General features: G+C 46.4%; 1 protein-coding gene across 1 annotated transcript in view; it reads left to right on the top strand.

Annotated features, from left to right (window-relative positions):
* The first annotated feature begins 1844 nt into the window (after nt 1–1844).
* Nucleotides 1845–25018, top strand: part of LOC137544584 (schlafen family member 13-like) — a 63048-nt gene continuing 39874 nt past the window's right edge. Inside the window, exon 1 of the mRNA XM_068265682.1 lies at nt 1845–3441. Within this exon, the coding sequence (XP_068121783.1) occupies nt 1845–3441 (1597 nt within the window). The remainder of the gene's footprint in view (nt 3442–25018) is intronic.

Here is a 25018-nt window from a genome sequence, read left to right on the forward strand (position 1 = left end):
TCTTTAAGTATGTGATAACTCCAAATCATAACAGCAGAAAAAGTTTTGAAAGTTTTTGAATGCAGGATTAGCATCTTTATCACTTAATACACTCAGACCAGTTGCTGTTGAAATTTGATTTTTATGGTGACGATACCCCTTTAAAAATAAAGAAAACCCTGAGAACCTCCCATGAGAAGATGGGCTAGTCTAAAATCTGTTGGTTCTACTACCTACTGTAAGTGACAGCAGCATAGGAGAAAAGTAATTTATGGCTCATTTTACTCTGGGAGAAATGTACTTCTTATTTGTATGTGTTTTAAATTTTAAGATTTTTGTGACAGTTCCTCTTAAACCATTTAAGCCGCGGGGATGTGAGCTTGATGTCTGCAGCGGTAGGTGCTAGAGCCGCAAGGGCACGCTAGTCACGTCCCTGCAGATTGGGGGGTTTGCAGGCGATCGTGCGGGCAAATGCCCGCAATCGCCCTGCTGCTGCTAGCAGGGGGGATTGGCTGCTGGGGACAAAAGTTCCTTGTGCCAATCTGAGCAGGTCCGTCGACAATAAACACTGTTTTTGTTCAAAAACAGTGTTTATTCTTACATACAGCCGCCGTGCTATCTCCCGCCGCTGATTTCCGCCGCCCAATCATTCAATTTATGAATAGAAACAATGTTTCCATTCATAATTCCCCGCCGCCACTGTGATCTACGTCACTTCCCCTAGTTACAATGTAACGATACATTGTATCCTATGTAGCGTAATTGTACCCTACACAGAATTTTGCTCAGCGTGGACATCTTGTGGCCAAATAGTAAGATACACCTACTGACTATAGGGTAAATAAATAATAAGAAGATCTATGTCAAGAAGGTATCTTATTATTAAATAATAGGCTCAAAATTAGTGATGGAAGTAAAACTGAAAAAATGCACCTTTTATATCCAAATAAAATATTGTCACCATACATTATACTAGGGATATAATTTTAACGTTGCAATAACCGGGACAAATGGGCAAATAAAATGTGTGGATTTTAATTACGGTAGCATTAATTATTTTGAAACTATAAAGGCCAAAATCTGAGAAATAATGATTTTTTTCCATTTTTTTTTTTTGTGTTATTCCCGTCAAAATGCAACTAGAATAAAATAATTCTTAGCACAATGTACCACCCAAAGAAAGCCTAATTGATGGTGGAAAAAACAAGGTATAGATCATTTCTTTGTGATAAGTAGTGATAAGGTTATTGGGGAATGAAAGGGAGAAGAACTGACAGGGGAAAATTCCTCTCGTCCACGAGGTGAAAATTACCTGCGGGCTGAAATGCTTAAAGAGACCGAGGGATGAAAAAATAAGAAGAATTGATACTTACCCGGGCCTCCCTCCAGCTCCATAAACACGTGCAAGTCTCTCGCCGTCCTCCTGCGGTCTGCCGTGATCAGCCCCGGTAACAGGCTCAGTCAGGATCAGGCTGGGTCCTCTGCACATGCGTGGTCCTCCCATGCATGCGCAGAGGACCCAGACTGAGCCTGTTACCGGGGCTCACTGCGGCTGTATGGCAGACTGCAGGAGGACGGCGAAGGGCTCAGACATGTTTATGCAGCTGGAGGGAGCCCTGGGTAAGTATCGATTCTTCTTATTTTTATCTCTTGGTCTCTTTTAGTTGAGATGCATTTTCTTTTTTTTTACAGCAGAAGAAAGAAAAAGTGATGTCACATCGCCAGCGGGGTCTCCTGTCAGATATACAGGGCTAGAGGGGGTCAGTGATTGTTTGCCTGGCATAGGTGCTGTCTCCATGAAGATTGGAGGATTATTTATTGTATTTATATAGCTCCATATATTACACTGTGCTGGAGAATAGATGATGGAGACCGCCAGATGCTGTGCTAGCTGCTGGCAATGTTGTGCTAGCTGCTGGCAATGTTGTGCTGGCCAAGCATCAACACCGGACAGCCCATCAGCACGGCTAGTCCCGATTAGCACCCCTTCCAGCCATCCCGACCCCGTCCCCGACCCACCCAGCCCAGCATCACCTCCTGACATCACAGCACTGCCGGGCAGCTCAGCATCACCGCCAGGCAGCACCGTACCACCAGACAGCTCAGCATCACCGCCAGGCAGCACCGTACCACCAGACAGCTCAGCATCACCGCCAGGCAGCACTGTACCACCAGACAGCTCAGCATCACTGCCAGGCAGCACCATACCACCAGACAGCTCAGCATCACCGCCAGGCAGCACCGTACCACCAGACAGCTCAGCATCACTGCCAGGCAGCACCGTACCACCAGACAGCTCAGCATCACTGCCAGGCAGCACCGTACCACCAGACAGCTCAGCATCACCGCCAGGCAGCACCGTACCACCAGACAGCTCAGCATCACCGCCAGGCAGCACTGTACCACCAGACAGCTCAGCATCACTGCCAGGCAGCACCATACCACCAGACAGCTCAGCATCACCGCCAGGCAGCACCGTACCACCAGACAGCTCAGCATCACTGCCAGGCAGCACCGTACCACCAGACAGCTCAGCATCACTGCCAGGCAGCACCGTACCACCAGACAGCTCAGCATCACCGCCAGGCAGCACCGTACCACCAGACAGCTCAGTATCACCACCAGACAGCTCAGCATCACCGCCAGGCAGCACCGTACCACCAGACAGCTCAGCATCACCGCCAGGCAGCACCGTACCACCAGACAGCTCAGCATCACCGCCAGGCAGCACCGTACCACCAGACAGCTCAGCATCACTGCCAGGCAGCACCGTACCACCAGACAGCTCAGCATCACCGCCAGGCAGCACCGTACCACCAGACAGCTCAGCATCACCGCCAGGCAGCACCGTACCACCAGACAGCTCAGCATCACTGCCAGGCAGTACCGTACCACCAGACAGCTCAGCATCACTGCCAGGCAGCACCGTACCACCAGACAGCTCAGCATCACCGCCAGGCAGCACCGTACCACCAGACAGCTCAGTATCACCACCAGACAGCTCAGCATCACCGCCAGGCAGCACCGTACCACCAGACAGCTCAGCATCACCGCCAGGCAGCACCGTACCACCAGACAGCTCAGCATCACCGCCAGGCAGCACCGTACCACCAGACAGCTCAGCATCACCGCCAGGCAGCACCGTACCACCAGACAGCTCAGTATCACCACCAGGCAGCACCGTACCACCAGACAGCTCCACATCACCGCCAGGCAGCACCGTACCACCAGACAGCTCCACATCACCGCCAGGCAGCACCCTACCACCAGACAGCTCAGCATCACCGCCAGGCAGCACCGCACCACCAGACAGCTCAGCATCACCGCCAGGCAGCACCGTACCACCAGACAGCACCGTACCACCAGGCGGCACAGCATCACTGCCAGCCCGGCACATCATCATCACCAAGCCAGCCAGGCCCAGCACCCAGACCAGTCAGCCAAAGAGGACACAGAATCCAGGTGAGGAGACTCTGCTGCATGCACTCTGTCTTTTTATGTCTACATTGTGATCGACTTACTGGGCACCCCTGTAATAGAGGGTCAGCTTCAATACTCGACCAGTTATCTTAAAGGACAACTGAAGCGAGAGGGATATGGAGGTTGCCATTTTTATTTTCTTTTAAACAAAACCAGTTGCCTGGCTGTCCTGCTTTATCCTTTGCCTCTTAACCCCCCTGTCAGTGAGCCCGCCGCGGAGGATTTCTCAGGCCCTGGTGGGCCGATTTGCATAATTATTTTTTTTTAGTACACGCAGCTAGCACTTTGCTAGCTGGGTGTACAAACCGATCGCCACCGCTCCGTGCCAATTCGCCGCTACCCGCCGCGCCGCCCCTCCCCCCCCCCCCCAAGACCCCTTGCGCAGCCTGGCCTATCAGCGCCAGGCAGCGCTAAGGGGTGGATCGGGACTCCCCCGTGCGCCATGACGTGGATGACGTCGGTGACGTCATCCAGATCGTCGCCATGGCGATGGGGGAAGCCAAACAGGAAATCCCGTTCTGAACGGGATTTCCTGTTTGCTCTGATTGCCGGAGGTGATCGGAAGGGGAGGGGGATGCCGCTGCACAGCAACTATCATGAAGCTAACGCTAGGCTAGCTACATGATTTAAAAATAAAAATAAAAAAAGTGTAATGTGCTGCGCTGCCCCCTGGTGGCTTTAATAGACCTCCAGGGAGGTTAATACTTATAGCCATAGACCCTGAACAAGCATGCAGCAGATTGGGTGTTTCTGACAATATTATCAGATCTGACAATACAGCTAGCATGCTTGTTTCTGGTGTTCTTCAGACGCTATAGCAGCCAAATAGCTCAGCAGGGCTGCCAGGCAATCAGTATTGTTTAAAAGGAAATACATATGACAGCCTCTATATTCTGCTAACTTCAGTTTCCCTTAAAAAGCTGCGCATGATTATCATAAGTGGAAATGAATTGTACATCCATACTGCGTTTATTTCTATCCATCCTCTCTCCAATGTTGCCCCTGTTTGTGCTGTTTCTTTTAAATGTTTCTCATCATAGCCCGTTGCTGTACATTATTTTACCGTCTGTCAGCCTGTATTGAATAAGTCACATCATTGGACGTGATCTGCTTAGCCCTGAGGAACTGGCTTTTAGGAAGTCCTCGTATCAGAGATATCAGAGGCTGAGGATGGCAGCTTGTCGCCAATAAAGCATTATTTCTATCAGTACTCTTTCTGGAAAGGTCTGTGTGAAGCATACTTCCATCAAAATCAGGGCCAGATTTACAGCTTAGGACAGGGGCGCCTCTAGCCATTTTGTCACTCCAGGCTAGAAAATCCATGGTGCCCCCACCCCCCATGAAAATAATCATAATGCGGCAGCGTTTCACCAGAAAATAACTGTCATGCGTCAGAGTTGCACCAGAAATTACACTTATTGTGGCAGTGTTTCACCAGAAAATACATGTAAGAAAGAAAATACATGTAAGGAGGAAGGCACACAAAGGGGTGGGTGAAAGAGGCACAGGGGGACAGAGGAAGGTGCAGGTGACAGAGGTGGCACATGGGAACTGAAGAGGCATATGGAGACAGAAGGAGGCACAAAGAGAGACAGAAGGAGGCACAGGAGGACAAAAGGAGGCAGTGTGGGACAGAAGGAAGAACAGGAGGCAGAGGTAGCACAAGGGGAGAAATAAAGGCAAAGAGACATAAGGAGGCACAGGGGGACAGAAGGAGGCACAAAGGGGCACAGAAAGAGGCACAGGGGGACAGAGGAAGGTGCAGGAGACAGAGGTGGCACATGGGAACTGAAGAGGCATATGGAGACAAAAGGAGGCACAACGGGAGACAGAAGGAGGCACAGGAGGACAAAAGGAGGCAGTGTGGGACTGAAGGAAGAACAGGGGGCAGAGGTAGCACAAGGGGAGAAATAAAGGCAAAGAGACATAAGGAGGCACAGGGGGACAGAAGGAGGCACAAAGGGGCATAGAAGGAGGCAGAGGTGGAACAGGGGCACAAAAGGAGGTGGAGGTGGCACAAGGAGACAGAAGAAGGCACAAAGGGAAACAGAAGGAACAAACAGGGGGTCAGACATGGCAAAAGGGACTGAAGGAGGCACAAGGAGACAGAAGGAGGCACAAAGGGGGAAAGATGGATGCACAAGGCACAGAGGTGGCAGCTGCCTGCAACTTACGCTAAGTAGATGCAGCAGAAAAAAGCAATAGAACATCCATGGAGTGGGGCTTAGTCCTGGGGTTGGGGCTTAATTTGGGGTGGGGCTTAATCCAGCAACATGGTGCCCCCATGACCAATCACACTCCAGGCAATGGCCTGTACTGCCTATGCCTAGAGGCTCCTGTAGCTTAGGAGCCTATAGGCACAGAAGTTCTGGCGCCCTTAACTCCGCCCCTTAGTATAGGCCACACCCCCTTTTACCAATTTCAAAAATGCAAAGAAAAAAGGGGTTTTAAAGGAAAAAATAACAGTTTAAAAACCATTTTTCTTTAAATATTTAAAATCGATTTTCTCAATAACTACAAGTTTTTGTTTTTTTTTTTTAATTCTTTTTTTTTTTACTTGTACCCATTATTCTCCTTAACATACAGTGGGTTGCAAAAGTATTCCGCCCCCTTGAAGTTTTCCACATTTTGTCACATTACTGCCACAAACATGAATCAAATTTTATTGGAATTCCACATGAAAGACCAGCACAAAGTGGTGTACAGGTGAGAAGTGGAATGAAAATCATACATAATCCCAAACATTTTTACAAATAAATAACTGCAAAGTGGTGTGTGCATAATTATTCAGCCCCCTTTGATCTGAGTGCAGTCAGTTGCCTATAGACATTGCCTGATGAGTGCTAATGACTAAATAGAGTGCGCCTGTGTGTAATCTAATGTCAGTACAAATACAGCTGCTCTGTGAGGGCCTCAGAGGTTGTCTAAGAGAATATTGGGAGCAACAACACCATGAAGTCCAAAGAACACACAAGACAGGTCAGGGATAAAGTTATTGAGAAATTTAAAGCAGGCTTAGGCTACAAAAAGATTTCCAAAGCCTTGAACATCCCATGGAGCACTGTTCAAGCGATCATTCAGAACTTGAAGGAGTATGGCACAACTGTAAACCTACCAAGACAAGGCCGTCCACCTAAACTCACAGGCCGAACAAGGAGAGCGCTGATCAGAAATGCAGTCAAGAGGCCCATGGTGACTCTGGACGAGCTGCAGAGATCTACAGCTCAGGTGGGAGACTCTGTCCATAGGACAACTATTAGTCATGCACTGTACAAAGTTGGCCTTTATGGAAGAGTGACAAGAAGAAAGGCATTGTTAACAGAAAAGCATAAGAAGTCCTGTTTGCAGTTTGCCACAAGCCATGTGGGGGACACAGCAACCATGTGGAAGAAGGTGCTCTGGTCAGATGAGACCAGAATGAAACTTTTTGGCCAAAATGCAAAACGCTATGTGTGGCGGAAAACTAACACTGCACAACACTCTGAACACACCATCCCCAGTGTCAAATATGGTGGCGGCAGCATCATGCTCGGGGGGTGCTTCTCTTCAGCAGGGACAGGGAAGCTGGTCAGAGTTGATGGGAAGATGGATGGAGCCAAATACAGGCCAATCTTGGAAGAAAACCTCTTGGAGACTGCAAAAGACTTGAGACTGGGGCGGAGGTTCACCTTCCAGCAGGACAATGACCCTAAACATAAAGCCAGGGCAACAATGGAATGGTTTAAAACAAAACATATCCATGTGTTAGAATGGCCCAGTCAAAGTCCAGATCTAAATCCAATGGAGAATCTGTGCCAAGATCTGAAAACTGCTGTTCACAAACGCTGTCCATCTAATCTGACTGAGCTGGAGCTGTATTGCAAAGGAGAATGGGCAAGGATTTCAGTCTCTAGATGTGCAAAGCTGGTAGAGACATACCCTAAAAGACTGGCAGCTGTAATTGCAGCAAAAGGTGGTTCTACAAAGTATTGACTTAGGGAGCTGAATAATTACGCACACCCCACTTTGCAGTTATTATTTTTTTTTTTTTAATGTTTGGAATCATGTATGATTTTCGTTCTACTTCTCACATGTACACCACTTTGTATTGGTCTTTCATGTGGAATTCCATTGAAATTGATTCATGTTTGTGGCAGTAATGTGACAAAATGTGGAAAACTTCAAGGGGGCCGATTACTTTCGGAACCCACTGTATATACCAATTTTGGTAGCAAAGGGCATTTGGCACAAAATTTCACGAAAATTAAGTAAAAATTACGCAAAATTATGAAATACTTCTATTACATATGTACTGTATATTCCTGCGTATAAGACTACTTTTTAAGCCTTGAAAACCTTCTGAGAAGTCAGGGGTCATCTTATACGCCGGGTGTCATTGATGCCGGGTGATACGCCCTGTCCTGTTACCGCCTCTCAGATCTCGCTGCTGAGGACTGTAGTGAAGCGGTGCAGGCGCACATGTGTGAGATCCTATCCTGTTACCGCCTCTCAGATCTCGCTGCTGGGGACTGTAGTGAAGCGGTGCAGGCGCACATGTGTGAGATCCTATCCTGTTACCGCCTCTCAGATCTCGCTGCTGAGAACTGTAGTGAAGCGGTGCAGGCGCACATGTGTGAGATCCTATCCTGTTACCACCTCTCAGATCTCGCTGCTGAGGACTGTAGTGAAGCGGTGCAGGCGCACATGTGTGAGATCCTATCCTGTTACCACCTCTCAGATCTCGCTGCTGAGGACTGTCGTGAAACGGTGCAGGCACACATGTGTGAGATCCTATCCTGTTACCGCCTCTCAGATCTCGCTGCTGAGGACTGTAGTGAAGCGGTGCAGGTGCACATGTGTGAGATCCTTTCCTGTTACCGCCTCTCAGATCTCACTGCTGAGGACTGTAGTGAAGCGGTGCAGGCGCACATGTGTGAGATCCTATCCTGTTACCGCCTCTCAGATCTCGCTGCTGAGGACTGTAGTGAAGCAGCGCAGGTGCACAGCACATGTGTGAGATCCTATCCTGTTACCGACTCTCAGATCTCGCTGCTGAGGACTGTAGTGAAGCGGCGCAGGCACACATGTGCGAGATCCTATCCTGTTACCGCCTCTCAGATCTCGCTGCTGAGGACTGTAGTGAAGCAGCGCAGGCGCACATGTGTGAGATCCTATCCTGTTACCACCTCTCAGATCTCGCTGCTGAGGACTGTAGTGAAGCGGTGCAGGCGCACATGTGTGAGATCCTATCCTGTTACCACCTCTCAGATCTCACTGCTGAGGACTGTAGTGAAGCGCAGGCGCACATGTGTGAGATCCTATCCTGTTACCACCTCTCAGATCTCGCTGCTGAGGACTGTAGTGAAGCGGTGCAGACGCACATGTGTGAGATCCTGTCCTGTTACCGCCTCTCAGATGTCACTGCTGAGGACTGTAGTGAAGCGGCACAGGCGCACATGTGTGAGATCCTGTCCTGTTACCGCCTCTCAGATCTCGCTGCTGAGGACTGTAGTGAAGCGGTGCAGGCGCACACGTGTGAGATTCTATCCTGTTACCTCCTCTCAGATCTCGCTGCTGGGGACTGTAGTGAAGCGGTGCAGGCGCACATGTGTGAGATCCTATCCTGTTACCGACTCTCAGATCTCGCTGCTGAGGACTGTAGTGAAGCGGCGCAGGCACACATGTGCGAGATCCTATCCTGTTACCGCCTCTCAGATCTCGCTGCTGAGGACTGTAGTGAAGCGGTGCAGGCGCACATGTGTGAGATCCTATCCTGTTACCGCCTCTCAGATCTCGCTGCTGAGGACTGTAGTGAAGCAGCGCAGGTGCACATGTGTGAGATCCTATCCTGTTACCGACTCTCTCAGATCTCGCTGCTGAGGACTGTAGTGAAGCGGCGCAGGCACACATGTGCGAGATCCTATCCTGTTACCGCCTCTCAGATCTCGCTGCTGAGGACTGTAGTGAAGCAGCGCAGGCGCACATGTGTGAGATCCTATCCTGTTACCGACTCTCAGATCTCGCTGCTGAGGACTGTAGTGAAGCGGTGCAGGCGCACATGTGTGAGATCCTATCCTGTTACCACCTCTCAGATCTCACTGCTGAGGACTGTAGTGAAGCGCAGGCGCACATGTGTGAGATCCTATCCTGTTACCACCTCTCAGATCTCGCTGCTGAGGACTGTAGTGAAGCGGTGCAGACGCACATGTGTGAGATCCTGTCCTGTTACCGCCTCTCAGATGTCACTGCTGAGGACTGTAGTGAAGCGGCACAGGCGCACATGTGTGAGATCCTGTCCTGTTACCGCCTCTCAGATCTCGCTGCTGAGGACTGTAGTGAAGCGGTGCAGGCGCACACGTGTGAGATTCTATCCTGTTACCTCCTCTCAGATCTCGCTGCTGGGGACTGTAGTGAAGCGGTGCAGGCGCACATGTGTGAGATCCTATCCTGTTACCACCTCTCAGATCTCGCTGCTGAGGACTGTAGTGAAGCGGTGCAGGTGCACATGTGTGAGATCCTATCCTGTTACCGCCTCTCAGATCTCACTGCTGAGGACTGTAGTGAAGCGGTGCAGGCGCACATGTGTGAGATCCTATCCTGTTACCGCCTCTCAGATCTCGCTGCTGAGGACTGTAGTGAAGCAGCGCAGGTGCACATGTGTGAGATCCTATCCTGTTACCGACTCTCAGATCTCGCTGCTGAGGACTGTAGTGAAGCGGCGCAGGCACACATGTGCGAGATCCTATCCTGTTACCGCCTCTCAGATCTCGCTGCTGAGGACTGTAGTGAAGCAGCGCAGGCGCACATGTGTGAGATCCTATCCTGTTACCACCTCTCAGATCTCGCTGCTGAGGACTGTAGTGAAGCGGTGCAGGCGCACATGTGTGTGATCCTATCCTGTTACCGCCTCTCAGATCTCCCTGCTGAGGACTGTAGTGAAGCGGTGCAGGCGCACATGTGTGAGATCCTATCCTGTTACTGCCTCTCAGATCTCGCTGCTGAGGACTGTAGTGAAGCGGCGCAGGCGCACATGTGTGAGATCCTGTCCTGTTGCTGCCTCTCAGATCTCGCTGCTGAGGTCTGTAGTGAAGCGGTGCAGGCACACATGTGTGAGATCCTGTCCTGTTACCGCCTCTCAGATCTCGCTGCTGAGGACTGTAGTGAAGCAGCGCAGGTGCACATGTGTGAGATCCTATCCTGTTACCACCTCTCAGATCTCGCTGCTGAGGACTGTAGTGAAGCGGTGCAGACGCACATGTGTGAGATCCTGTCCTGTTACCGCCTCTCAGATCTCGCTGCTGAGGACTGTAGTGAAGCGGTGCAGACGCACATGTGTGAGATCCTGTCCTGTTACCGCCTCTCAGATGTCGCTGCTGAGGACTGTAGTGAAGCGGCGCAGGCGCACATGTGTGAGATCCTATCCTGTTACCGACTCTCAGATCTCGCTGCTGAGGACTGTAGTGAAGCGGGGCAGGCGCACATGTGTGAGATCCTATCCTGTTACCGCCTCTCAGATCTAGCTGCTGAGGAATGTAGTGAAGCGGCGCAGGCACACATGTGTGAGATCCTATCCTGTTACCGCCTCTCAGATCTCGCTGCTGAGGACTGTAGTGAAGCGGCGCAGGGCACATGTGTGAGATCCTGTCCTGTTACCGCCTCTCAGATCTCGCTGCTGAGGACTGTAGTGAAGCGGTGCAGGCACACATGTGTGAGATCCTGTCCTGTTACCGCCTCTCAGATCTCGCTGCTGAGGACTGTAGTGAAGCGGTGCAGGCGCACATGTGCGAGATCCTATCCTGTTACCACCTCTCAGATCTCGCTGCTGAGGACTGTAGTGAAGCGGTGCAGACGCACATGTGTGAGATCCTGTCCTGTTACCGCCTCTCAGATCTCGCTGCTGAGGACTGTAGTGAAGCGGTGCAGACGCACATGTGTGAGATCCTGTCCTGTTACCGCCTCTCAGATGTCGCTGCTGAGGACTGTAGTGAAGCGGCGCAGGCGCACATGTGTGAGATCCTATCCTGTTACCGACTCTCAGATCTCGCTGCTGAGGACTGTAGTGAAGCGGGGCAGGCGCACATGTGTGAGATCCTATCCTGTTACCGCCTCTCAGATCTAGCTGCTGAGGAATGTAGTGAAGCGGCGCAGGCACACATGTGTGAGATCCTATCCTGTTACCGCCTCTCAGATCTCGCTGCTGAGGACTGTAGTGAAGCGGCGCAGGGCACATGTGTGAGATCCTGTCCTGTTACCGCCTCTCAGATCTCGCTGCTGAGGACTGTAGTGAAGCGGTGCAGGCGCACATGTGTGAGATCCTGTCCTGTTACCGCCTCTCAGATCTCGCTGCTGAGGACTGTAGTGAAGCGGTGCAGGCGCACATGTGCGAGATCCTATCCTGTTACCACCTCTCAGATCTCGCTGCTGAGGACTGTAGTGAAGCGGTGCAGACGCACATGTGTGAGATCCTGTCCTGTTACCGCCTCTCAGATCTCGCTGCTGAGGACTGTAGTAAAGCGGTGCAGACGCACATGTGTGAGATCCTGTCCTGTTACCGCCTCTCAGATCTCGCTGCTGAGGACTGTAGTGAAGCGGTGCAGACGCACATGTGTGAGATCCTGTCCTGTTACCGCCTCTCAGATGTCGCTGCTGAGGACTGTAGTGAAGCGGCGCAGGCGCACATGTGCGAGATCTGAGAGGCAGAGAAGGAGGTAAATAGGATACAAGGGCGGGGCCAGAAGGGTGGCGTGTTTTATGGGCACAGCGCAATCTATTCTTCCATACCGCGCTGATAAACAGGTTCACAAGGAGAGCTGACCAATCCAACCAGTCAATCACCTATATACTGTTATATACTGGGTACCACATACAGTAAAGCACCAGTATCTGTTCATACATAGCACCAGTATTTGATGTTTGTTTTTTTTAATTTTTATTTGGTGTGCAATGGAAGAGGGGTAGTCTTATACGGCGAGTATATCCCAAACTCTATATTTTAACTGGAAAAGTTGGGGGGTCGTCTAATACACCCAGTCGTCTTATACACCAGAATATACGGTAATTATGAATTTTTTCCCTGAAATTTTGCATTACGATTATGATGCGTAAATGTGAATTTAGATTCAAAATTTTGCATTTGCGAAATTTCGGCCCACCACTGCGCATGAATACTCAGTAAACATTTTGGTTTTCTATTCTGCTCAGAATATAACTAAATGTACTGATTCAGCATTAGGTTATACCATGACCGATATAAAAAGCGCTAATAAAATACCCATTTCTTCATAATCCTATGATAAACAGGCATGTAACATGTTAATTAGAACACACTTCTTAATCATTATCTTAAATCATATATCCCAGGATCTTATATCATATATAAAGGGAAAATGAAATCATATCTATCTTTTTTGTCTATAAATTAATCAATTCAATCTTCTATATTGGTAAATGCGACAATTGTGTGGCGACATATGCTGTCCTCAAGTCTAAGTTGTTTGGATATCTGTGTTTTTTTGTTTGATTTGGCTTGTAGATTGCTTCTTAGTGACTTGCATTCACTGTCAAACCATTTCTTTGAGTTTTTCGATGATGGACTCTTTGACATCATTGATCAACAACGGTGAAAACGCACCCATGAGCAAATTACATTCTAGGATGTTGCCTGGAGTGTCTTTGCCTAAAAACAGCCCTGATTGGGAGAACATCGCTGTAGCAGAACACAGCTTGCTGCTGAGACCTACTCCACAGAAGGTTAGTGTGTTGAAGTTACTAAACTATTACCGCAAAAGTGTCTAAAACACTGAATGCGGTAATTTACCAACCTATAATTTTTTTACCATAACAGCCCTTAGTGAATTGAGCCCATTGTCCCTAGAGAATGATCCCCTATTGTTAACAGTAACCTCCTCCCTGCAACGTGGTGGACAGGTTCCCCACATACTAACATGCAAAAATTGGGGCCATGGGGGAAAGAATGGGACACAACTATCCAGGTAGATATGGGCTGTTGATTGGAGTCTTCTGCTCATGGGAAAAAGGTAGGGGAACCTTCCTTCAAGAAAGACTAAAGGAAAAATACAAAGCGATAATAAATTACAGCCTTGAACTGTCAGATGTGGGCAGCTGTTCCTTGCTTACTTCCTGAAAATAAAAAGAAAGTAGTGTATTTATTGAATCATCAGGAGGGAACTAATATATATATATATATATATATATATATATATATATATATATATATATATATATATATATATATATATATATAGTGGCTTGCAAAAGTATGCGGCCCCCTTGAAGTTTTCCACATTTTGTCACATTACTGCCACAAACATGAATCAATTTTATTGGAATTCCACGTGAAAGACCAATACAAAGTGGTGTACACATGAGAAGTGGAACGAAAATCATACATGATTCCAAACATTTTTTACAACTAAATAACTGCAAAGTGGGGTGTGCGTAATTATTCGGCCCCCTGAGTCAATACTTTGTAGAACCACCTTTTGCTGCAATTACAGCTGCCAGTCTTTTAGGGTATGTCTCTACCAGCTTTGCACATCTAGAGACTGAAATCCTTGCCCATTCTTCTTTGCAAAACAGCTCCAGCTCAGTCAGATTAGATGGACAGAGTTTGTGAACAGCAGTTTTCAGATCTTGGCACAGATTCTCGATTGGATTTACATCTGGACTTTGACTAGGCCATTCTAACACATGGATATGTTTTGTTGTACACCATTCCATTGTTGCCCTGGCTTTATGTTTAGGGTTGTTGTCCTGCTGGAAGGTGAACCTCCACCCCAGTCTCAAGTCTTTTGCAGACTCCAAGAGGTTTTCTTCCAAGATCGCCCTGTATTTGGCTCCATCCATCTTCCCATCAACTCTGACCAGCTTCCCTGTCCCTGCTGAAGAGATGCACCCCCGAGCATGATGCTGCCAACACCATATATGACAGTGGGGATGGTGTGTTCAGAGTGATGTGCAGTGTTAGTTTTTTGCCACACATAGCGTTTGGCATTTTGGCCAAGAAGTTCCATTTTGGTCTCATCTGACCAGAGCACCTTCTTCCACATGGTTGCTGTGTCCCCCACATGGCTTGTGGCAAACTGCAAATGGGACTTCTTATGCTTTCTGTTACAATGGCTTTCTTCTTGCCACCCTTCCATAAAGGCCAACTTTGTACAGTGCATGACTGAGCTGTAGATCTCTGCAGCTTGTCCAGAGTCACCATGGGCCTCTTGACTGCATTTCTGATCAGCGCTCTCCTTGTTCGGCCTGTAAATTTAGGTGGACGGCCTTGTCCTGGTAGGTTTATAGTTGTGCCATACTCCTTCCATTTCTGAATGATCGCTTAACAGTGCTCCGTGGGATGTTCAAGGCTTTGGAAATCTTTTTGTAGCCTAAGCCTGCTTTAAATTTCTCAATAACTTTATCCCTGACCTGTCTGGTGTGTTCTTTGGACTTCATGGTGTTGTTGCTCCCAATATTCTCTTAGACAACCTCTGAGGCCGTCACAGAGCAGCTGTATTTGTACTGACATTAGATTACACACAGGTGCACTCTATTTAGTCATTAGCACTCATCAGGCAATGTCTATGGGCAACTGACTTCTCTCAGACCAAAAGGGGCCGAATAATTACGCACACCCCACTTTGCAGTTATTTATTTGTAAAAAATGTTTGGAATCATGTTTGATTTTCGTTCCACTTCTCACGTGTACACCACTTTGTATTAATCTTTCATGTGGAATTCCAATAAAATTGATTAATGTTGGTGGCAGTTATGTGACAAAATGTGGAAAATTTCAAAGGGGCCGAATACCACGAAGCCACAAACAGCCAATCAGATTTCCTTGGTGGATAAACTGCTTTCATTCATACATTTTTGATGCCAGGAACCTGAAAGCTCACACACTTGGCCATTGGGTGACTGTGTGTCAAGGTTACAAAAAGTAGGCAGAGCCAAAAACAAATTTCACTGGTAAAATATAAACTACAGCCATTCTTACACTGTTAATGGCAGGGTTCCCAATCTTTGCACAGTTAGTCACTGGGTGACTGGGATTAATATTCAGGGAATTGGGTGGAGCCTACAGTAGCCAATCAAAATTCACCTGTTATTTTTCAAGGGGAATATTTAAATTGCTGTATTTTTACACTGTTAATAGCAAATGCCTCAAACCTGGTACAGGCGGTCATTGAGTGATTCTGGAATTCTGGAAAGGGGTGGAGCTACAAACAGGCAATCAGATTAGTTTAATTTCTATGGGAATATACACAAGGACCCCAAAGCTCATAAACTTGGTCATTAAGTGACTGCATGTCAAGGTCAGGAAAAGTGGGCGGAACCAACAACTAAGTTTTTTTTACATTGGAAAATATAAACTGCTGCCACTTCTTCCACTGTTAATGCCAGGGTTCTCAAAGTTGACACAGTTGGCCATTGGATAACTGGGGTTAACCATTTTTCCAACCACTCCACGCCAATTGATGTGAACGCGGCAGCAGCCCCAGTACTGCTCAATGCCAATTGGTGTGAAGTCTTGGGGCGGGGTTTTGTAGGAGATCGCGCCTCCACTTGAATGACGGAGCTCCGTATCAGACTGTTTGATGTCGAAACCGCCATCTATTTACAATGTACAGTGCTGCAATCTAAGGCAGCACTGTACTGGGTACAGCCGTGTCACTCGCCTGTCCCCTACATAGGATCAGGAGTAATCGGCTGTCATAGGCTGATGCAGGGGAGGAAGGGAGGGCTGGGGATTAAAAATAAAAAAAATAGACACATTTGTTTAAAAAAAACAAATAAACAAACAAACAGGGCAGTAGCGATCAGATCAGAGCCCACCAACAGAAAGCTCTGTTGGTGGGCAGAAAAGGGGGGGGGATCACTTGTGTGCTGAGTTGTACGGCCCTGCAGCAAGCCCTCAAAGGTGCAGTGGCCGGAATTGTAAAAAATAGCCTGGTCACTACTAGGGTGATGTAAGCCTACGGTCCTCAAGTGGTTAATATTCAGAAAAGTGGGTGGAGCCAACAACAGCCAATCAAAATTCAACTATTGATTTTCAAGGGGAATATTTACATTGTTGCCATTCTTATACTCTAAATGGCAAAGGCCTCAAACCTGGTACAGTCAGTCATCGGGTGACTGGGGTTCACATTCTGAAAAGGGGGCGAAGCCACAAACAGCCAATCAGATTTGTTTCATTTCAGTGGGAAAATTTTAATTATTGATGCCAAGGACGACAAAGCTCACATCACAAACTTGGTCATTGAGTGACTGTATGTCAAGGTTTGAAAAAGTGGGCGGAGCTAACAACTACATTTTTTACACGGAAAAATACAAACATCCAATCAGTCATTAAGTGACTGGGGTTTAAAATCACTAAAGTGAGTAGAGTCACTAACAGCCAATCAGATTTCTTTGGTGGATAAACTGCTTCCATTCACAAAATTTTGATGCCAGGAACCTGAAAGCTCACAAACTTGGCCATTGAGTGACTGTATGTCAAGTTTACAAAAAGCGGGTGGAGCCAAATATTAATGTCACTGAGAAAATGTAAACTGCAGCCATTCTTACAGTGTTAATGGCAGGGTTCTCAAACTTTGCACAGTTGGCCACTGGGTGACTGGGATAAATATTCTGAAGTAGCCTAAAAAAGCCAATCAAAATGTATCTATTGATTTTCAAGGGGAATATTTAAATTGCTGTCTTTCTTGCACAGTTAATAGTACGAGCATCAAACCTGGTACAGTTGGTCATTCGGTGACTGGGGTTCAAATTCAGAAAAGAGGGTGGAGCCAAAAACAGCCAATCAGGTTTGTTTCATTTCAGTGGGAAAATACAAATTGATGCCAAGGACCCCAAAACTCACAAACTTGGTCATTGAAAAATTGTGTGTTGGGGTTAGAAAAAGTGGGCGGAGCCAACACCTGCCAATTTCATACCTGGGCAACGCCCAGTCATCAGCTAGTATGAAATAGTTTTGTCTTTGTCTTTTCTGGTAGGAGATGGAAGGCAGATAAATATCTTGGTGTGATTGGCTGGTGGGAATAGGAAGGAGCGGATATACAGTGGTGTTAGGATACATGAGAAATGCACACCTGGGATTGGGATTGGGCACCGTATGTTGGTTGGGAGTCAGCGGTGATGACATGGGAAGGGTAGATAAAATGCGTTAATAGTAGATATGTTGGCAAATATGACTTGGCTGGTTTCTCCATTCCACATGAACCATATGGAGGCTGTACTGCAATTTAGCAAGGGCCTAACCTGATCACAATCTCATGCATAACTTGCAGCTTTAACCCTTTCACCTCCAAGGGTTTTTAAAAATAATTAACATGTCTTTCATATTTCTATGGGAAGGTGTATAATAAGGTATTTGGATGAGGTTTTACTTTTTGGCCACAAGATGGAGATATAGAGTCAGTGTGTTCTAAAAATAGAAACAGAACCATCTGTTTATATTTGTTTGTATTTGTGTACATACAGGGACATAGATACTCGTGCTGGGGGAGGTGAAAAGGTGGCAACGGTGAGTTGTTGTGCTGGACAGCTGAGCTGTGCAGGAGGCTTTCTGTAGATACGAATTTGGAGTATTTGCCAGATGTTGTGTAGATGTGAACTGAAGGCTTTGCTTGCCTAATGAACGGGCATAGAGTATTGCTGTACTATGGCTGGATGAGCTCTTCTAACCATGTGTAGGAAGGTAAAGCCCTTCAAATGAGAGAAGACCTTGTGATCATTCAGGCCCTTTATACACCAAAAATGTCACTAATATAACAGAGTCATATGCATAGGCCCGCCCCCCAGCTAGTAAGGTACTCCCTGCAGCAGAGTGCGCTGACAGAGTCATATGCATAGGCCTGCCCCCAGCTAGTAAGCTTCTCCCTGCAGCAGAGTGCGCCGACAGAGTCATATGCATAGGCCCGCCCCCACCTAGTAAGGTACTCCCTGCAGCAGAGTGCGCTGACAGAGTCATATGCATAGGCCCGCCCCCCAGCTAGTAAGGTACTCCCTGCAGCAGAGTGCGCCGACAGAGTCATATGCATAGGCCCGCCCCCCAGCTAGTAAGGTACTCCCTGCAGCAGAGTGCGCCGACAGAGTCATATGCATAGGCCCGCCCCCCAGCTAGTAAGGTACTCCCTGCAGCAGAGTGCGCCGACAGAGTCATATGCATAGGCCCGCCCCCCAGCTAGTAAGGTACTCCCTGCAGCAGAGTGCGGCGACAGAGTCATATGCATAGGCCCGCCCCCCAGCTAGTAAGGTACACCCTGCAGCAGAGTGCGCCGACAGAGTCATATGCATAGGCCCACCCCCAGCTAGTGACGAACTCCCTGCAGCAGAGTGCGGTGACAGGGTAAAATGCATAGCTCCACCCCAGCTCAGTGACGTACTCCCTGCAGCAGAGTGTGTCGACAGAGTCATATGCATAGGCCCGCCCCCAGCTAGTAAGGTACTCCCTGCAGCAGAGTGCGCCGACAGAGTCATATGCATAGGCCCGCCCCCAGCTAGTAAAGTACTCCCTGCAGCAGAGTGCGCCGACAGAGTCATATGCATAGGCCCGCCCCCAGCTAGTAAGGTACTCCCTGCAGCAGAGTGCGCCGACAGAGTCATATGCATAGGCCCGCCCCCAGCTTGTAAGATACTCCCTGCAGCAGAGTGCACTGACAGTGTCATATGCATAGGCCCGCCCCCAGCTAGTAAGGTACTCCCTGCAGCAGAGTGCGCCGACAGAGTCATATGCATAGGCCTGCCCCCAGCTAGTAAGGTACTCCCTGCAGCAGAGTGCACCGGCAGAGTGATATGCATAGGCCCGCCCCCAGCTAGTAAGATACTCCCTGCAGCAGAGTGCACTGACAGTGTCATGCATAGGCCCGCCCCCAGCTAGTAAGGTACTCCCTGCAGCAGAGTGTGCCGACAGAGTCATATGCATAGGCTCGTCCCCAGCTAGTAAGGTACTCCCTGCAGCAGAGTGCGGCGACAGGGTAATATGCATAGCTCTTCCCCAGCTCAGTGACGTACTCCCTGTAGCAGAGTGGGGTGACAGAGTCATATGCATAGTGCATATAGGCCCGCCCCCAGCTAGTGACATACTCCCTGCAGCAAAGTGCGGCGACAGAGTCATATGCATGGGCCTGCCCCAGCTAGTGACGCACTCCCTGATGTACAGGAAGTCCCGGATTCCCATCATCGATGCCACATTGTGCTCCTGTCGATGAAATTCTTGCGTTGCCTATCGCCTTCAATAACTTCTGTCGCCACAGAAGTCAAGCGGTAACATGCTGCAGCCTTTGCGTGACGCAGTGGTGGATCGGAAGCTTCCAGCGCAGTGGTCAGGTCAGCATTAACTGTGGAAGGCTGCATAGCCATACGTCACGTGCATGTATATACTGTGCTCATGTATGTTTATGCTGTGCGTGTATGATTATACTGTCTGTGTATGTTTATGCTGTGCGTGTATGATTATACTGTCTGTGTATGTTTATGCTGTGCGTGTATGATTATACTGTCTGTGTATGTTTATGCTGTGCGTGTATGATTATACTGTCTGTGTATGTTTATGCTGTGCGTGTATGTTTATGCTGTGCGTGTATGTTTATGCTGTGTGTGTATGATTATGTGTCTGTGCATTCATCCATCCATCCACTTATATCATCCAGTAGGGAATTGCAGATTTTCAAAACAGCTTATATACCATAGCTGGGATTTGAACCCAGGATGCAGTGTGTAGTAGGTATCTGTCTTAACCTCTAGACCATGAACCACACTACATGGTAAAGCTATCCTAGCATAAACCATACTACCATTATGATCAATTCAATAGAAAAAGTAGCATGATTAAGGATTGGTACTTTTTGAAAAGCATGCTTATATACCATAGCATATCTATTGAATTGATCATAATGGTAGTATGGTACATGCTAGGCCAGCTTTAGCATGTAGAGGTGGGACAAGGTCCTTCAGCACCCAAGGCTGAGACAGCAAAGTGTGCCCCCCAGCCATCACACACTGATTGCTATTACACTAAGAGGTGCCCCAGGGCCCCCAACCCCCCCCCCAACACCTTAATCGCTACTTATCTGGCGTGCAGTCGCTGCCATGTATCACCTTTTCTTATTTATTTCTGCTTCAAACACAATTGGGAATGACAGCTGAATGAATTGTGCACCCCCTCCTACACTGCGCCCTGAGGCTGGAGCCTCTCCAGCCTCTGCCTTGGCCCGGCCCTGAGTGTGGTTGATGGTCTAGGGGGTAAGACAGATACCTACTACCATGTAGTGTGTTCATGGTCTAGAGGGTAACACAGATACCTACTACACACTGTGCCCTGGGTTCAAATCCCAGCTATGGTATATAAGCATGCTTTTCAAAAAGTACCGATCCTTAATCATGCTACTTTTTCTATTGAATTGATCATAATGGTAGTATGGTTTATGCTAGGATAGCTTTACCATGTAGTGTGGGTCATGGTCTAGAGGGTAAGACAGATACCTACTACACACTGCATCCTGGGTTCAAATCCCAGCTATGGTATATAAGCTGTTTTGAAAATCTGCAATTCACTACTGGATGATATGAGAGAGAGAGAGAGAGAGAGAGAGACTGAGAGACTTTTGATGTGATTCCGTCGGAATTATAAATTTCTGCGGAATTCCGTTTGAGAGATTCCGTTCCGACTAACAAAATCGGAATTGTTAATAATTCCGCGGAATTTTCCGACCATGCCTGGTCTGTGTATGTTTATGCTGTGCGTGTATGATTATACTGTCTGTGTATGTTTATGCTGTGCGTGTATGATTATACTGTCTGTGTATGTTTATGCTGTGCATGTATGTTTATGCTGTGCGTGTATGATTATACTGTCTGTGTATGTTTATGCTGTGCGTGTATGTTCATGCTGTGCGTGTATGATTATACTGTCTGTGTATGTTTATGCTGTGCGTGTATGTTTATGCTGTGCGTGTATGATTATACTGTCTGTGTATGTTTATGCTGTGCGTGTATGTTTATGCTGTGCGTGTATGATTATACTGTCTGTGTATGTTTATGCTGTCCTTGTATGTTTATGCTGTGCATGTATGTTTATGCTGTGCGTGTATGATTATACTGTCTGTGTATGTTTATGCTGTGCGTGTATGTTTATGCTGTGCGTGTATGATTATACTGTCTGTGTATGTTTATGCTGTGCGTGTATGTTCATGCTGTGCGTGTATGATTATACTGTCTGTGTATGTTTATGCTGTGCGTGTATGTTTATGCTGTGCGTGTATGATTATACTGTCTGTGTATGTTTATGCTGTCCTTGTATGTTTATGCTGTGCATGTATGTTTATGCTGTGCGTGTATGATTATACTGTCTGTGTATGTTTATGCTGTGCGTGTATGTTTATGCTGTGCGTGTATGATTATACTGTCTGTGTATGTTTATGCTGTGCATGTATGTTTATGCTGTGCGTGTATGATTATACTGTCTGTGTATGTTTATGCTGTGCGTGTATGTTCATGCTGTGCGTGTATGATTATACTGTCTGTGTATGTTTATGCTGTGCGTGTATGTTTATGCTGTGCGTGTATGATTATACTGTCTGTGTATGTTTATGCTGTGCATGTATGTTTATGCTGTGCGTGTATGATTATACTGTCTGTGTATGTTTATGCTGTGCGTGTATGTTCATGCTGTGCGTGTATGATTATACTGTCTGTGTATGTTTATGCTGTGCGTGTATGTTTATGCTGTGCGTGTATGATTATACTGTCTGTGTATGTTTATGCTGTCCTTGTATGTTTATGCTGTGCATGTATGTTTATGCTGTGCGTGTATGATTATACTGTCTGTGTATGTTTATGCTGTGCGTGTATGTTCATGCTGTGCGTGTATGATTATACTGTCTGTGTATGTTTATGCTGTCCTTGTAAGTTTATGCTGTGCATGTATGTTTATGCTGTGCGTGTATGATTATACTGTCTGTGTATGTTTATGCTGTGCGTGTATGATTATACTGTCTGTGTATGTTTATTCTGTGCGTGTATGATTATACTGTCTGTGTATGTTTATGCTGTGCGTGTATGATTATACTGTCTGTGTATGTTTATGCTGTGCGTGTATGATTATACTGTCTGTGTATGTTTATTCTGTGCGTGTATGATTATACTGTCTGTGTATGTTTATGCTGTGCGTGTATGATTATACTGTCTGTGTATGTTTATTCTGTGCGTGTATGTTTATGCTGTGCGTGTATGATTATACTGTCTGTGTATGTTTATTCTGTGCGTGTATGTTTATACTGTCTGTGTATGATTATACTGTCTGTGTATGATTATACTGTCTGTGTATGTTTATGCTGTGCGTGTATGTTTATACTGTCTGTGTATGATTATACTGTCTGTGTATGATTATACTGTCTGTGTATGTTCATTCTGTGCGTGTATGTTTATGCTGTGCGTGTATGATTATACTGTCTGTGTATGATTATACTGTCTGTATATGTTTATACTGTCTGTGTATGATTATACTGTCTGTGTATGATTATACTGTCTGTGTATGTTTATGCTGTGCGTGTATGTTTATACTGTCTGTGTATGATTATACTGTCTGTGTATGTTTATTCTGTGCGTGTATGTTTATGCTGTGCGTGTATGATTATACTGTCTGTGTATGATTATACTGTCTGTATATGTTTATACTGTCTGTGTATGATTATACTGTCTGTGTATGATTATACTGTCTGTGTATGTTTATGCTGTGCGTGTATGTTTATACTGTCTGTGTATGATTATACTGTCTGTGTATGATTATACTGTCTGTGTATGTTTATTCTGTGCGTGTATGTTTATGCTGTGCGTGTATGATTATACTGTCTGTGTATGATTATACTGTCTGTGTATGATTATACTGTCTGTGTATGTTTATTCTGTGCGTGTATGTTTATACTGTCTGTGTATGTTTATGCTGTGCGTGTATGTTCATGCTGTGCGTGTATGATTATACTGTCTGTGTATGTTTATGCTGTGCGTGTATGTTTATGCTGTGCGTGTATGATTATACTGTCTGTGTATGTTTATGCTGTGCGTGTATGTTTATGCTGTGCGTGTATGATTATACTGTCTGTGTATGTTTATGCTGTGCGTGTATGTTTATGCTGTGCGTGTATGATTATACTGTCTGTGTATGTTTATGCTGTCCTTGTATGTTTATGCTGTGCATGTATGTTTATGCTGTGCGTGTATGATTATACTGTCTGTGTATGTTTATGCTGTGCGTGTATGTTTATGCTGTGCGTGTATGATTATACTGTCTGTGTATGTTTATGCTGTGCATGTATGTTTATGCTGTGCGTGTATGATTATACTGTCTGTGTATGTTTATGCTGTGCGTGTATGTTCATGCTGTGCGTGTATGATTATACTGTCTGTGTATGTTTATGCTGTGCGTGTATGTTTATGCTGTGCGTGTATGATTATACTGTCTGTGTATGTTTATGCTGTGCATGTATGTTTATGCTGTGCGTGTATGATTATACTGTCTGTGTATGTTTATGCTGTGCGTGTATGTTCATGCTGTGCGTGTATGATTATACTGTCTGTGTATGTTTATGCTGTGCGTGTATGTTTATGCTGTGCGTGTATGATTATACTGTCTGTGTATGTTTATGCTGTCCTTGTATGTTTATGCTGTGCATGTATGTTTATGCTGTGCGTGTATGATTATACTGTCTGTGTATGTTTATGCTGTGCGTGTATGTTCATGCTGTGCGTGTATGATTATACTGTCTGTGTATGTTTATGCTGTCCTTGTATGTTTATGCTGTGCATGTATGTTTATGCTGTGCGTGTATGATTATACTGTCTGTGTATGTTTATGCTGTGCGTGTATGATTATACTGTCTGTGTATGTTTATTCTGTGCGTGTATGATTATACTGTCTGTGTATGTTTATGCTGTGCGTGTATGATTATACTGTCTGTGTATGTTTATGCTGTGCGTGTATGATTATACTGTCTGTGTATGTTTATTCTGTGCGTGTATGATTATACTGTCTGTGTATGTTTATGCTGTGCGTGTATGATTATACTGTCTGTGTATGTTTATGCTGTGCGTGTATGATTATACTGTCTGTGTATGTTTATTCTGTGCGTGTATGTTTATGCTGTGCGTGTATGATTATACTGTCTGTGTATGTTTATTCTGTGCGTGTATGTTTATACTGTCTGTGTATGATTATACTGTCTGTGTATGATTATACTGTCTGTGTATGTTTATGCTGTGCGTGTATGTTTATACTGTCTGTGTATGATTATACTGTCTGTGTATGATTATACTGTCTGTGTATGTTCATTCTGTGCGTGTATGTTTATGCTGTGCGTGTATGATTATACTGTCTGTGTATGATTATACTGTCTGTATATGTTTATACTGTCTGTGTATGATTATACTGTCTGTGTATGATTATACTGTCTGTGTATGTTTATGCTGTGCGTGTATGTTTATACTGTCTGTGTATGATTATACTGTCTGTGTATGTTTATTCTGTGCGTGTATGTTTATGCTGTGCGTGTATGATTATACTGTCTGTGTATGA

This window comes from Hyperolius riggenbachi, chromosome 2, assembly GCF_040937935.1.
Source record: "Hyperolius riggenbachi isolate aHypRig1 chromosome 2, aHypRig1.pri, whole genome shotgun sequence".
Taxonomy (NCBI): domain Eukaryota; kingdom Metazoa; phylum Chordata; class Amphibia; order Anura; family Hyperoliidae; genus Hyperolius; species Hyperolius riggenbachi.